Source organism: Ornithorhynchus anatinus, chromosome 4, assembly GCF_004115215.2.
Source record: "Ornithorhynchus anatinus isolate Pmale09 chromosome 4, mOrnAna1.pri.v4, whole genome shotgun sequence".
Taxonomy (NCBI): domain Eukaryota; kingdom Metazoa; phylum Chordata; class Mammalia; order Monotremata; family Ornithorhynchidae; genus Ornithorhynchus; species Ornithorhynchus anatinus.
The window spans coordinates 78,050,972-78,065,999 of NC_041731.1; the positions used below are offsets into that span (position 1 = coordinate 78,050,972).

At 46.8% G+C, this 15,028-nt stretch overlaps 1 protein-coding gene across 1 annotated transcript in view; it reads right to left on the reverse strand.

Annotated features, from left to right (window-relative positions):
- Positions 1-15,028, reverse strand: part of TAF2 (TATA-box binding protein associated factor 2) — a 119,421-nt gene that overhangs the window by 9,397 nt on the left and 94,996 nt on the right. Inside the window, exons 23-26 of the mRNA XM_029062274.2 lie at positions 7,839-8,068; positions 6,470-6,625; positions 5,755-5,860; positions 3,874-3,996 (exon numbers count right to left, since the gene is read on the reverse strand). Coding sequence (XP_028918107.1) covers positions 3,874-3,996; positions 5,755-5,860; positions 6,470-6,625; positions 7,839-8,068 — 615 coding nt within the window. The remainder of the gene's footprint in view (positions 1-3,873; positions 3,997-5,754; positions 5,861-6,469; positions 6,626-7,838; positions 8,069-15,028) is intronic.

The window sequence follows — 15,028 nt, forward strand, 5'->3', positions numbered from 1 at the left end:
CGTGGGAGATCTGCCTCCGACTGGTCGGGTGGATCTCTGGGGAACATTAATGTTAAGAGGAGTTACTTTGAAATCCACCATTCTCCCCTAGTGATAAAAAAAAAAAAAATTGTGGTATTTGTTAAGCACTTACTATGTGCAAAGCACTGTTCTAAGCGCTGGGGGATACAAGGTGTTCAGGTTGTCCCACGTGGGGCTCACAGTTTTAATCCCCATTTGACAGATGAGATAACTGAGGCACAGAGAAGTTAAGTGACTTGCCCAAGGTCACACAGCTGACTAGTGGCGGAGCGGGGGTTAGAACCTGTGACCTCTGACTCCCAAGCCTGCGCTCTTTCCACTGAGCCACGCTGCTTCTCTACCGGAAATGTTAAACAGATTTTCTGGCAGCCTGAGTGTCCTTAGGACAGGCCCACCGTGTTCAGAATCCTTTCCTGGCTCTTGCTGTACTGCAATCGTACTTGTTTTGGTCCATTTGGAGTGTCCGCTCTGTAGCTCTGCTGGCATCTAGATGGAAAGGGGCAGCCCCGGCTGGTTCCTTCTTACCGAGTGTACGGCTTCGACACAGGGCGGAGGAGAAGTCGGGAAAGAGTCCCCTAAGGATCAGTGAGAATGGTCTGAGGGCCAACTGGCCAACTCGCAAAACCCAGAAAGATGATTACAGGGAAGAGGCCATTTGGACTCGGCCTGGGCTGTTTCCTTGGTTACCCCAGTGAAGAAACTTCCCCCTCGCCCCCCTGACAATTTTATGAAACGGCAACAGCCACTTCAGTGGAATGATGAGAGAGAGAGAGCCCTTTTACTGTAAGGGATTAAGGATGGAGTCCGTGGTGAGGAAACGGGATGAGCAGGCGATGACTGCACGTTTGGGGAGCGCAATAATGAATGGAAGAACAGAGAGGCAGTTGGGGGGGCAGGAGGGGAGGGTGATCAAAAATCGGCTTTTGCAGAACTGGGGATATGGTGAAGCTGCCTAGTAAAGTCAAAGGCTGAGCTGCCGGAGGAAGGCAAAATTCACGTCCAAATGTCACAGCTGTAAAATGTCAAATCAGACGTGACATTGAAACATAAGCTCGCCATACAAGCTCAACAGACCTTCTGCTGCACATGTAACTGGGGGGGGTGGTTAATGTCCTATTAGCTTTATTGAACTCACCTGTGCCATGCACAGGAACTTAAAAGTTGAAGGAAAACTCATGTTTGCTTTAAGTAGAGTACCGAGTCTTTAAGTCTCCACGAACTAAGGGTCTTTGATCATTTTCAAAACACAGGGTGGAACCTGCCCACTCTTTTTAGTGATTCAGAGGAAAATGAAAGTCTGTTAATCCCATCTGAAATCTAATTAGAACTCTGATCGGATTTCTTAGAAGTCAAGAGTGGTTTCCACAGGTATCTCTCAAAGCCGTCTTTTCTTTTTGCCAGCAACTTTTCAGTGATGTTAAAATTTGGGGGTTTTAAATTGTTAGTGAATTCTCCGATTTGGGGCTTCGAATACCCAAAATATATGCAATCTACTCTAGGGGAACATTTTAAAATTCACTTACAATTAATTTTAATAGAGCACTAATCATGACTATCTTTCTTCCCCCTGCTTTGCCACTCATCGATTTCGCACTTGTAAAGAGATTCTACACTCTCAACACCCAAACCTACACTTTTTTGTATAGCTTAAGACTAGGTGGGGATAGTAATTTTCTTTATTCCTTATACTCTGCAACATGTTGTACCCATGAGTAAAAGAGACCAAATGTTAGGAAAGCTTGATATTCAAGCAACAAACATCAAAATTTCTGTAATCCCTAATGGATGTAAATATCGGTGACTAGTGTAGGCAGCTATGAAGGCTAAGGGTTTTGCTTTCTTAGAGGAAAGTGTGGCCCCTGGGAATAGTACCACTCAAAAGACCACTAAGATTAACCCAAATTACGTTCAAATCCACTGGTCAACATCGAGTGCTGTTTCCCTCTGTTAGCAGAATTACACTTTGATTTATCTGAAATACTTTATAATCTGCAAAGTCCAGATATGCCCACTAAGTTTTTTTATGGTATTCGTTAAGCATTTACTACGTGCCCGGCGCTGTCCTAAGCGCGGGTTTAGATACACGCTAACCAGGGTGGACACAGTCCACGTCCCACATGAAGCTCCTGGTTTTAATCCCTAAAGATGAGGGAATTGAGGCACAGGGGAGTTCAACGACATGCCCGAGGTTTCACAGCAGACAAGTGTGGAGCCGGGATTAGACCCCAAGTCCTCCTGACTCCCAAGCCCGTGCTCTATCCGCTAGGTCACGCTGCTTCTCGGTGTGGTCCAGTGATGTGATCCGATGACAAAAAATTGATTTCGGGCAACAGATCTGAATGAGTAGGGCTTTGGTTTCACTAACAACACTCCTGAGGGTGAAACTGTGCCTAGGCGTGAATGGAGAGAGAATCTCTTGCCCGTTTGACCCGTGAAAACGTGCCTTTTCTGGCCCCCAGGTGAAAGTTGCTCACCCACCAGTGGTTAAGAGGGAAAGATGGGTCCCGCGGCCAATGAGACACGCGTTTTGAGTTGGGTTTTTTCGGCGGGAGTAGTGCTGATTTCCTCTGACCCGCCCACACTCTCATCTGGGCCCCCGAGCTCATCTCATCTCACCAATGGTAGGCACTATTATGCCCACATCCCATTTCACAAACCATCGTTCGATATAATATTCAAGGGGGCGGGGATCCTGTCTTCTACTTTCTTGAGAAATCCGGAGGAAAACTCCAAACAAGAATCAAAGGATAAAACCAATAGCCGTAATAGCAAAAAATGTAGGTGTCGATCGTGCAACTAAAGAGACCGGAGCCAGGAAACAGCAGAAGCACTGAGCAGGCAACAACTGAGGACTTTAACAAGAGCTGCCCATAAGAGCGGTGTGATATCTCCACCAAAGTGCCAGCTTTACTATCAGATTTCTCCTAAATAACCAGAGATTCCTATCACTACATTTCTGATTCTGTGCCAATAAAAAATAATAGCTTATGTTGGCGACCTTCGTCGGCTTGAAAACGCTCGGCAATTCATAGCCCTCAAGGTTTCCTGATGAATCTTGGCAACATTCCTGCTTAGAAACAATTCTGCTTGTATGGTTTGTTTTTCCTCCCTCTTCTTTCACTACCAACATTTGCTTGAAAACAAATCTCTGTTTCTTGAGAGCTCATCTGCTTCTGTTGTTTATTCCTCTGCTGAATGATAATGTTTTCCTTGGTAAACAACACGAGCGCGAAATAAATAGAAGACAACTTTCAAAAGGTCCCGGTTTCAAGATGATATCCGGGGGAAGAAGAGAAAAATAAAATAAGTTAAATGTATACACACGCTTGTGAAGAGGAGGCTCTAAATGTCCCAGGCATGACAATTTCAACTCCCAGATCTTTTCCGAATGGGACGCCTCACTCGATATGGAACGATAAAAACGGAACCGCTGCTTTTCCGTTTTTGCCCGCCATCCCCACCATCTCAGGCTATTCTCTTAATTACATTTAGATTCATGTGAAACAACATACGCCCTGTGTCCTCGGGTCCCTTTGCTGAACATCCCACAGATAGTCCTCCCGCTTGTATCGCCCCCAAACTGCGGCCGAGTGGATTCTGCTTTACTACGCTGGCTCCTTACATCATCGTGCGCACAACACTTTTGATTACAGAGGCGATCCCAAATCCCTTTTTTTTGTATTAAACGCTGAAGATTCAGGAGTGAGATAACAGACCAAACCACAACCGTAGAAGAGACTTTATTTTGGCAACTGATTCATACAGTTACGCTGAAGTTAGCTCAGAGGTAATGGGGGAGGGCAAAGGTTTTTTTTCTTTCTTTCTTTCTTTCGAGTGAGGAAAAAGTTTTACCTGAACCTTTGCGGGACAGCTCCACACCCCACTGAGGTTTTGTAGTAGTTGGGATGTCACAGCTTGGTGGATGTTGAGGCACCAGAGCAGAGCGGGAGCTAGCTGGCCTCAGTTTTGAGACACCTGAAACAAAAATTTTGATTCCACTGTTTAGCCCGGCTCTTACTGATTCCGACTCTCATCCTTCAATCAAACAATCGTATTTACTGAGTGCTTGGGAGAGCACAATATAACAGAATTAGCAGACACGTTCCCTGCCCACGACGAGCTTATAGCGTCAAGGGGAGTAGCGTGGCCGAGTGGATAGAGTAGGGGCCTGGGAGTCAGGAGGATCTGGGTTCTGATCCTGGCTTCGCCACCTGTCTGCTGGGTGACCTTGGGCAAGTCACCTCTCTTCTCTGGGCCCCCGTTACCTCCTCTGTTAAATGAAGATTAAGACTGTGAGCCCCATGAGGGATGGGGACAGTGTCCAACCTTGTATCAACCTCGGCGCTTAGTATAGTACCTGGCACATAGTAGACACTTAAGAAATAACAACAAAAAAATACTCTCTGGATTGGGCTGGAGAATCGAACCTCAGGAGCTGAACTGCCAGCTGAAATGATGCGGGTCTGATCACCGGCTGACCACCCAGACCTCGGAACTCCACACGCCGTAGGAGGGTCCCTAGGGAGTTGACTAGGAGAGCAAAAGGTATTTTCTGATGCCACAGAGATATTCCACGTGGAACACTTCGACCTGTCTGCTAGTTTACCACAGCCGTTTTTTCCCTTCCACAGAGCAGGCACGAGTGTGAACAGTCAGGATCCAACTGGAGAAAGGCGATCCTCAAATTCAAGTTCAAATGGGGCAATTCACACAATTTTTGAACGGAATCACTTGATAAGGCAACATTTAATCCTTCGCCTTCCCTGAGGCTCACCGTGGGCAGGAAACGTGTCTGCTTAACTCTGCTATCGTACTTTCCCAAGCACAGTGTTCTCCACACGGTAAGCGCTCGATAAATGCCACCGAATGACTGAACTTAACCATGTGTAGATCACTCTTCTGAGACCTTGGGAGAAAGTGGAGGAGTCTAATGGCTATACCTCAGCAGTGTCCTCAAATAAATACAACTTAAGCTAAAAAAAAAAAGCATGCTGCAGAGATTTGGGATGGGGAGGAGAGGGAGAGGTGGTCACCATTGCTCTCTCCCTTGAGTCCCAGGTCCAGCCAGATCAGGCAGAAAAGTGATGGCAGGGACCTGGCCCTGTTGCAGAAATCGTCCTGTCTCTACGGAAACCGGGGAAACGGTCACCTCAGGCCAACTCGGAGAAAGTCTCCTTTTTAAACTGACCCCGGAGATTTCAGGGAAGTAGAACCGCCATGGCTTAAGGCAGGAGTGTGCTGGGGATCCAAGCGGGAGCAAGATGAAGTGACTGTTCTCTAGCCTGAAAAGCTCTTTGTCTGCCCCACTGGCAGCACACGGGCTCCTTTTTTTTTTTAACAGCATTTATAAAACACTTACTTTATGTCAAACACTCTAAGCGCTAGGGTAGGTACAAGTTAATTAGGTCAGACGCAGTCCCTGTCCCACATGGGGCTCACCATCTAAAGTAAGAGGGAGAACAGCTACTGAATTCTTATTTTGCAGTTGAAGAAACTGAAGCATAGAAGTGAAATGACTTGCCCAAGGTCACCCAGCAAACAACGGGCAGGGCTGGGATTAGAACCCAGGGTCTCTGACTCCAAGGCCCACGCTCTTTCCACTAGGTCACGTGCCCCTTGCCCCGAGCTCCATGATTAGAGGGTCTCCATCTATGGCATACATGCCGCCATTTGTCAAGCCAAACCAAACCACTCGAAAAAACCAAGTGCCATTCTCTCATACGCTGATCTTACCTGGGGTGGATGGTCTTTCCAGCATGTTCAAATGATGGTAGATAAAAGCTTGGCTATCATGAACTGTGTCCATATCAACCTCTTCTTCTTCTTGAGAATTTGAGAACTACACACGAGGCGAAGAGAAAAGGGAGACAATTAAGTACTTGTTGAAAACCTCTTTCCCAAGGGAAGGGAACGTGAACAGCAATCACAGTCTTGACCCTAAAATAATTCAAAAGGAAAGAGTAAAATAATCCTCCTCTCTTTTCCTAGAGAAGGAGAGTTTGTGCAAGAATAGGTTGATTTTACTCTTTCCTCCTTAGCGATTCGATTATGTTACGAGCTCCTAAAAGGCAGGAAATGTCTCTTTTGCTTTTTTATCCCCCCCTTTCTCCCAAATGTCAAGTACAGAGATCAGGCCCCCAGAACGTGCTCGATACATATTGCTGTAGGAAGGGATCAAAACTGACCTTGACCGATTTAAAAACAACTCTCCAGTTGTAAGAAAAGTTATAACTTGAAACTGCACGTGTCTGCATTTTTCCACCGTAGAAAAAAAGGGGAAACCAGAAGGGCTCTTGGAATCGTTCGCCCACTTCCCTTAGCCCATCTCCCTGAACCTGAACGGGGGGCGAGGAAAAAGCCACAGCAACTAACAAAACTACCGAAAAGGGAAAACTGTCTGGACATTTAACAGTCTCCCCTGGTACTACCATTTTAACAGTCTCCTTACTCTGATCTTGAGTTTGACTTTACTGTTGTCCTCATTCTTCTCCAGGATTTGACCTGGTTCCAGAGGGGATCCCAAAAGTGAGTCGGCCTTTCTCTTGGTTCCCTGCTGATGCGCTGACATGTTACAAGATGGTTCCTTCACAAGGAGATCGTCTTCCTGTGGCAGTATTCAAATTGAAAATTAGACGCCCGAAAGAAGCCCACGTTACAAAGTACCAAAATGACTTTAAAAAAAAAAAAACACACCCCAGGAGATCACTAAATGGCTTCGAAATAATGACGATTTTTCTTGACCTTTACCTTGATTACATTTTAACAAGAACTTGTCCATGGAGTTGAACTCTTAGTTCTTAAATATTTTTGCTTCCCTACCATAATACGTATTACTCTAATTTAATGTTTTAGGGTATTTAAGTGCTTACTACATGTCCGACACTGTTCTACGAGCATCCTAGTTTTCTCAAGAACTACCTGGGTACTCCCTCTCCCCTCCTGTCCCCATCCCCCACCACCCCTGGCCCATTGCACTTATTTACATATCTTTATACTCTTTTGCTTCCTAAAGGTAATTTATTTTAGCACCTGTTTGCCCTGAAGGATTATAAATTACTTGAGGATAGGGACTGTGGTTATGAACTCGACTGTATCCTCCCAAGAGCTACTACAGTGCTCCGAGCAATGTAAGGGCTCAAAAAATATGTTTGACTGACTAGGAGATAAGATTTCCTACTTGGATCTATCATCAGAGAATCCAGTGGCCTACATATGGATGATCCCAATGCTAACTATCCACCCTGCCCACTGGACATCTGAACTGGTGCTCAAACGGTGCACGCGGATAGGTGGAGAAACACAGGGGCAAATCTATCGGCTGTTCCTACACCTCCTTAGTTTAGCAAGAACAAAGGGTACAAAGGCTAATCCACGATCCGTATTTCCAATTATCCATACATGCAGCAGTTTGGATAATCGGTATATTACAGTAATCTGGAAACAAGACATTCTAATTTTGGTAAAATGGTGCTGACGCCCTGTCTAGACTGCAAGCTCATTGTGGGTAGGGATGGGGTCTTCCAACTCTTTTGTATTGTACTCCCCCAAGCCCTCGGCACCTTGCTCTGCATTGATTCGATCAATCAATCCTACTTATTGAGCCCTTACTGTGTGCAGAGCACTGTACTAAGCGCTTGGGAGAGCCCGATGTAAGAGAGTTGGCAGACGGTCCCTGCCCGCGATAAGCTTAGAGTCTAGAGATTAACTGACTGACTGCTGGCTTTTCCTGGTCTAAAGAGAGGCCGCTTGTTCGGAAATATAATAGTCTACTACACCACTGATTCCCTATTGTTTGGAAATACAACCGCGGTTCTTACAAGGCTCTGAAATCCCATTAGCTGTGTGTGGCTGTTTAGATTGCTCAGAGCCTCCTGGATGCCCGTTCCTGCCTCAGGAATGATGGTGGGATTCAGGACGGCTTTCTTCTCTTTTAAATTCAGAACCAGCCCCAGTTCAGGGAGCGGCAGACACGAAGGCCTACTGAGGCCAAAGAGGGTGAAGTACAAATCCACCGCTCCACATCTCAGTCTCCAGTCATGTGACGTCCCTAAAAAGCAACGGAAGAAAGAAAGGTTACTACTATCTATTGATTGTCTACAGATTTTACTCAGCTTCTTTGATTATTAAATGAGACGTAGCCACTGAGTAAAAGAAGGACGGGGAAGGGAGAGATAAGCAAACCACCAACTACTCTTAGGCAAGGACGGTTTCCTGAGGAGATGGAACTTTTTTTTCCACTCTTTGAAGTGGGATAATAGGGGAGGTGGAGGTTAAGGTTTTGTCATCCTGATTTTCTGAGTGCTTCAGTTAGCCTTTGCTCCTCAGGCACCCCTTTAAAAGGGTAGGCAGGAACCACACCTACCCACTACGTTGTACTGTATTCATTCATTCCCATCATTCAATCACATTTACTGAGTGCTTACTGTGCGCAGAGCACTGTACTAAGCGCTTGGAAAGTACAATTCGGCAACAAAGACAGACAATCCCTACCCAACATCGGGCTCACAGTCTGGGGGGAGGGAGGAGTGGCTGTACAATGCCAAGCCCTTAGTCCTGTGCTCCGCCCGCGAGAAGCACCCAATGTATAGCACTGATTGATTGATAAATGTTTCTCAGTGCCCAGAACAGTGCCTGGCACAGAGTAACTGCTTAACATGATAACAACATAGTAAGTGCTTGTGAGAAGCATGGCTGAGTGGAAAGAGACCGAGCTTAGGCGTCAGGGGTCGTGGGTTCTAATCCCAGCTTTGCCACTTGTCAGCTGTGTGACCTTGGGCAAATAACTTCTCGGTGACTCAGTTCCCTCATCTGTAAAATGGGGATGAAGACTGTAAGCCTCACGTGGGACAACCTGATTACCCTGTATCTACTCCAGTGCTTAGAACAGTGCTCAGCACATAGTAAGCGCTTAACAAATACCAAAATTATTATTATTATTAACAGGTACTGTAATTTTTTTTTTTTAAAAAAGTACTTCCTTGTGCCTCAGTACCTCATCTGTAAAATGGGGATTAAGACTGTAAGCCCGTCAAACGGCAGGGACCGTCTCTATCTGTTGCCGACTTGTTCATCCCAAGCGCTTAGTACAGTGCTCTGCACATAGTAAGCGCTCAATAAATACTATAAAATACTATTGAATGACTGTAAGCCCTACGTGGGGCAGGGACTGTGTCCAATCCAATTATCTTGTACCTACCCCAGCACTTAAGTACAATGCCTGGCACACAGCAAGTGCTCAACAAATACTGCAAAAAAAATAAAGTGCCACCTAGCATATTCAAAATCAGGAATGAAGCAGATAACAGAATCCCTCCCACAAATTTCAAGAATAATGTATTCAAGCTTGGAGGTCTTTGGGGGAACAGGCAAGCACAAGAACCTGCCTTATGTGAACATGACTTACTTTTCATTCTAAGATTACCCCCTAAAGAATCATCAACAAAAGAAATCCCCTAGAAACATAACAATACCATAAAACGGTTTTGCTATTTGACTCCTGGACATCCAGGAAGTCCTAAAAACCAGCATCATTAGAGGGATCCATTCTTGGATCAACTTGGTCAATAATCTCATTGGAGAAGGAATTTACATTGTTTGCGGTGATTTACATAAACTCTCTGATAATCTAATTAAGGAACAGCTTCAACTCACAGGCAATCAAAGAACTTGAGCTCTAGGCTCTCTCTCAATCTGATCAGTAGACCCGTCCTCTCCCTCCCAGATCTTACGGGGAGCACGCTCTGTGATTAGGACACTCTCCCTGCTAGGCAGCTCTTAGATTAACCACCATTTAGACTGACTCCGTCATTAAGCGGTAGACAGCACCCCATGACCACGATGATGACGGTATCTGTTAAGCCTGCGCTATGCCTCGAGCACTGTTAATAATGTTGGTATCTGTTAAGCGCTTACTATGTGCCGAGCACTGTTCTAAGAGCTGGGGTAGATACAGGGTAATCACGTTGTCCCACGTGAGGCTCACAGTTAATCCCCATTTTACAGATGAGGTCACTGAGGCCCAGAGAAGTTAAGTGACTTGCCCACAGTCACACAGCTGACAAGTGACAGAGCCGGGAGGTAGATACAAGCCAATCACCGACCCCCCGGCCCATGTCCTTCCGCTGTAATGCCCTCCCTCCTCACCTCCGCCCAACTAACTCTCTTCCCCTCTTCAAAGCCCTACTTAGAGCTCACCTCCTCCAGGAGGCCTTCCCAGACTGAGCTTCCCCTTTTCCCTCTGCTCCCTCTGCTTCCTCTCTGCCTCCCCCACCTCTCCTCAGCTAAGCCCCCGCACGCTCCGCTCCTCTGCCGCCCACCTCCTCACCGTCCCTCGGTCTCGCCCATCCCGCCGTCGACCCCCGGGTCACGTCCTCCCGCGGTCCCGGAACGCCCTCCCTCCTCACCTCCGCCAAACTGATTCTCTTCCCCTCTTCAAAACCTTACTTAAAAATCACCTCCTCCAAGAGGCCTTCCCAGACTGAGCTCCTCTTCCCCCTCTACTCCCTCTGCCATCCCCCCTTTACCTCTCCGCAGCTAAAGCCTCATTTTCCCCTTTTCCCTCTGCTCCTCCACCTCTCCCTTCCCATCCCCACGGCACTGTACTCGTCCGCTCAACTGTATATATTTTCGTTACCCTATTTATTTTGTTAATGAATTGTACATCGCCTTGATTCTATTTAGTTGCCATCGGTTTTTACGAGATGCTCTTCCTCTTGACGCTGTTTAGTGCCATCGTTCTTGTCTGTCCGTCTCCCCCGATTAGACTGTAAGCCCGTCAAACGGCAGGGACCGTCTCTATCTGTTGCCGACTTGTTCATCCCAAGCGCTCAGTACAGTGCTCTGCACATAGTAAGCGCTCAATAAATACTATTGAATGAATGAATGAATAAACCCCCTTTCCCCGCCTTCCCTCTGCTCCTCCCCCTCTCCCTTCCCCTCCCCTCAGCACTGTGCTCATCTGCATATATTTTTATTACCCTATTTACCTTATTACCCTATTTATTTTGTTAATGAGGTGTCCATCCCCTTGATTCTATTTATTGCGATTAGGTTGTCTTGTTTTTGTCCGTCTGTCTGCCCCGATTAGACTGTAAGCCCGTCGATGGGCAGGGATTGCCTCTATCTGTTGCCGAATTGTACATTCCAAGCACTTAGAACAGTGCTCTGCACAAAGTAAGCACTCAATAAATACTACTGAATGAATGAATGGTTGGACACAGTCCCTGTCCCATATGGGGCTGACAGTCTTAATTCCCATTTTACAGATGAGGTAACTGAGGCAGGGAGGAGGTCCGGCGGCATTCCAAAAACAAAGGTTTTACAGGTTGGATAGAGTCTCTGTCCCACGTGGAGCTGACAGTCTTAATTCCCAATTTACAGATGAGGTAATGAGGCAGGGAGGAGGTCCCCCACAGGATTCCAAAAACAAAGGTTTTACTGTGACAACATTATTATTAGTGTGGTATTTGCTGAGTGCCGATTATGCGCCCGGCACCGTACTAAGCGCTGGAGTAGATACAAATCAGGTTGGACACGGTCCCTGTCCCACATGAGGCACACAGACTTAATCCCCACTGTACAGATAAGGGAAGAGAGGCACAGAGAGGTTACGTAGAGGAGTCGGGATCAGAACTTCCGACTCCCAGACCTTTGCTCTACTAGGTCCTAATAGAACAAAGGCTCTTTTTGATTTCCCCACCTTCGCTTCTATCAAGTGTCAATACTGTGTCTCAGTTTCCTCATCTGTAAAATGAAGCAATAAATCCTCTTCTCCCTCTCTTTGGACTTTGTGCCCTGTGCGGGCCAGGGTTTGCGTCCATTCTGGCCATACTGAATCTAACTCAGCATCAGATCAGCGCAGAGCTTAGCCTTTAATAAATAACTCACTATTCGCGTAGGCGTTAGTGGAATCACTCGTCGTGACTTCCGAAGACTGACAAATGACACACCGTGGCTTCCTCCCGATCGAATCCACGTTTTCAGTAGCTAAGAGCTGACTGGCCGGTGAAACATTTGGCGGCGGTTTAATGCAATTCATTCAATAGTATTTACTGAGCGCTTTCTATGTGCAGAGCACTGTACTAAACGCTTGGAATGTCCAATTCGGCAACAGATAGAGACACTTCCTGCCCACTGACGGGCTTACAGTCTAATCGAGGGAGAAATGACCTCAAGGACAAAAGCAAGATGGAAGCCTACGGGACTGCAACGTGACCTGGGGGGCAGACCCAGATGCCAGGCTCCTGAAGTACTTCCACTGTTGGAAAACCAAATAAAAAAGACCCCTCTCTCTCCCCGAGGCAAAGGAGCAGAAGCTCCTCAACTCCCCGCACTCTCCCCTGGCCCACCTCTCTACTCAACCCTTATGGAGAAGAAAGGACAGGTTAGGTGAGCCGGGACTGCAGGAACACAGGCGTCACCATTCATTCGGTACAAATGAGGCTCTGTTCCCCTCTGATTGGATCCGACGGCATTACGACAAGGCTGGTTGGCAGGCCAGAATGGAAAAGCTTGTTTTCAGTATCCATATTGAATAATGACTGGCTACAACATTTGCTAGTTTAGACGCTGTCAGCTCGGCCAGTTCCCCAAGCACTAAAATCGATCTTCTCCCGAGTTGAAACACGTCTATTCCTATACGTCTGGATAAATAACCGATAATGATAACAATAAAAATTATGGCATTTGTTAAGCGCTCACTAAGTGCCAGGCACTGTTCTAAGCTCCGGGGTAGTTACAAGGTAATCGGGATGTCCCACGTGGGGCTCCCGCTCTTAATCTTGAAGAAGCAGCGTGGCTCAGTGGAAAGAGCATGGGCTTTGGAGTCAGGGCTCATGAGTTCGAATCCCAGCTCTGCCACTTGTCGGCTGTGTGACTGTGGGCAAGTCACTTAACTTCTCCGTGCCTCAGTTCCCTCATCTGTAAAATGGGAATTAAAACTGTGAGCCCCACGTGGGACAACCTGATTCCCCTATGTCTACCCCAGCGCTTAGAACAGTGCTCGGCACATAGTAAGCGCTTAACAAATACCAACATTATTAATCCCCATTTTAGAGATGAGGCAACCGAGTCACAGAGAAGTGGCTTACCCAAGGTCACACGGCAGACAAATTGTACAGATTCAATCAATCCATGGTATGTGCTGAGCGCTTACTGTGTGCAGAACACTGCACCGAAGACTCGGGAGAGTATGTAGCAACAGAATCGGTAGATGCGTTCCCTGCCCGGAAGGAGCTTCTGGTCTAGAGGCAATTAATACACTAACCGGTGCAGTGGAATTTAATTCTGACCAGAGGATAGAGTTCCTGCAGAACTCACTCCTCCAGTCACCAGTAGCAGCTCTTGGAGGATCTCGGCTGAATTGGCTTCTACAGTTTGGCTAGAAAAACTACGTAACATAGAAAACGGCGAGGCTCAACTCTGTAAATGCAAAAATCACAGCCACCGTCCTTTGCCAATCCCTCTTCTTCCACACCGAATGCTGAACCCCTAAAATCAAGTAGCACTGAGTGACCAGGATTTTCTGGATGGAACCGTCAAGAGGCTCATTTTTAAAACTGCCTTTCAACACTCTGTGTCCATAGCTGGACTCTTTCCCTTCCTGTGATAAAGCCCAACAGGAAGCTTGAGAAACCGAGCTCCTAATCCCCTATGCGGTCATTCCTTCCACTTCTTGAAGTAATTACGGAGGGAGAAAAAGGCAACGAGTTAACAAGAAGGACGGTATTACCTGAAAGCTGCTGCCCCGTTCTTCATTCAGTGGTTCGTATTCATTGCGGGGTAACTGCAGAAACCAGCACTTTCCTTCTTACCAGCAAAATTTAGGAGAGTCGGGGCAGAGAGAGAGCACTAACTCTAAGCCTATTTATTATTATTATCGTTATTAGTACTGGTAGCAATAAGAATAATAACAGTGATTTGGGTATTTGTTCAAGGCTTACATGTTGCTATTTTGCCTATCTGTAACATCTTAATGTCTGTGCTGTCTCCCCTTCTGGACTGAGAGTTCTCTATGGGCAGGGATGGTGTCTACTAATTCTCTTGTATTGTCCTCACTCAGAGTCTTTTCCTAAGCACCCGACAAAATCCACTATGTGCAAAGCAATGTCCTAAGAGATGGGGTAGAATCAATACGGAGATTGGACAAAGTCCCTTTCCACATGAGGCTTGCAGTCTAAGAGGAGGGAGAAAAGCGAAAGTAGGGATAAACTACTTTACAGTTGAGGAAACCGAGGCACGGAGCAGTTAAGTGACTTGCCCAGGGTCACATAGCAGGCAAGCGGCACAGTCCCAATTAATAATAATAATGTTGGTATTAGTTAAGCGCTTACTATGTGCCAAGCACTAGGCGCTGGGGTAGACACGAGGGAATCAGGTTGTCCCACGCGGGGCTCACAGTCTTAATCCCCATTTTACAGATGAGGGAACTGAGGCACCGAGAATTTAAGTGACTTGCCCAAAGTCACACAGCTGACAAGTGGCCGAGCTGGGATTCGAACCCATGACCTCTGACTCCAAAGCCCGTGCTCTACAACCCAGGTCTCTCGATGCCCAGGTCTGTGCCCTTTCCAGTAGGCCACGATGCTTCTCACTAGACCGTAAGCTTGTTGTGGGCAGGGCACATGTCTGCTAGTTCTGTTGTACGGTTCTCTCCCAAGCGCCGAGCACAGTGCTCTGAATACAGTAAGAGCTGAATAAACACCACTGATCGATTGATAGGCTCCTGCAAATTTGGAAATTCAATTTCTAATGCAGAGATCTGTGCTTTCAGCCCCCCGAGACCCAGATTAGCCTGTTTCCACTATGGTCAACAACCTCTACTCTTAAGAAATAGGGGCCCAAAGGAGGAGGAGGAGGAGGAAGAGAAGAGACAGGGAGAGAGAGCTTTGAAAGGGTCTGATGTTAACATCAAAATTGTTTATTTCCTGATTCTGACATCTGGCAAATCTTAACAAACCGAAGGAGGAGCACCACCACCCCCGCCAACCTCCCCCCAAGAGTGTGGGGC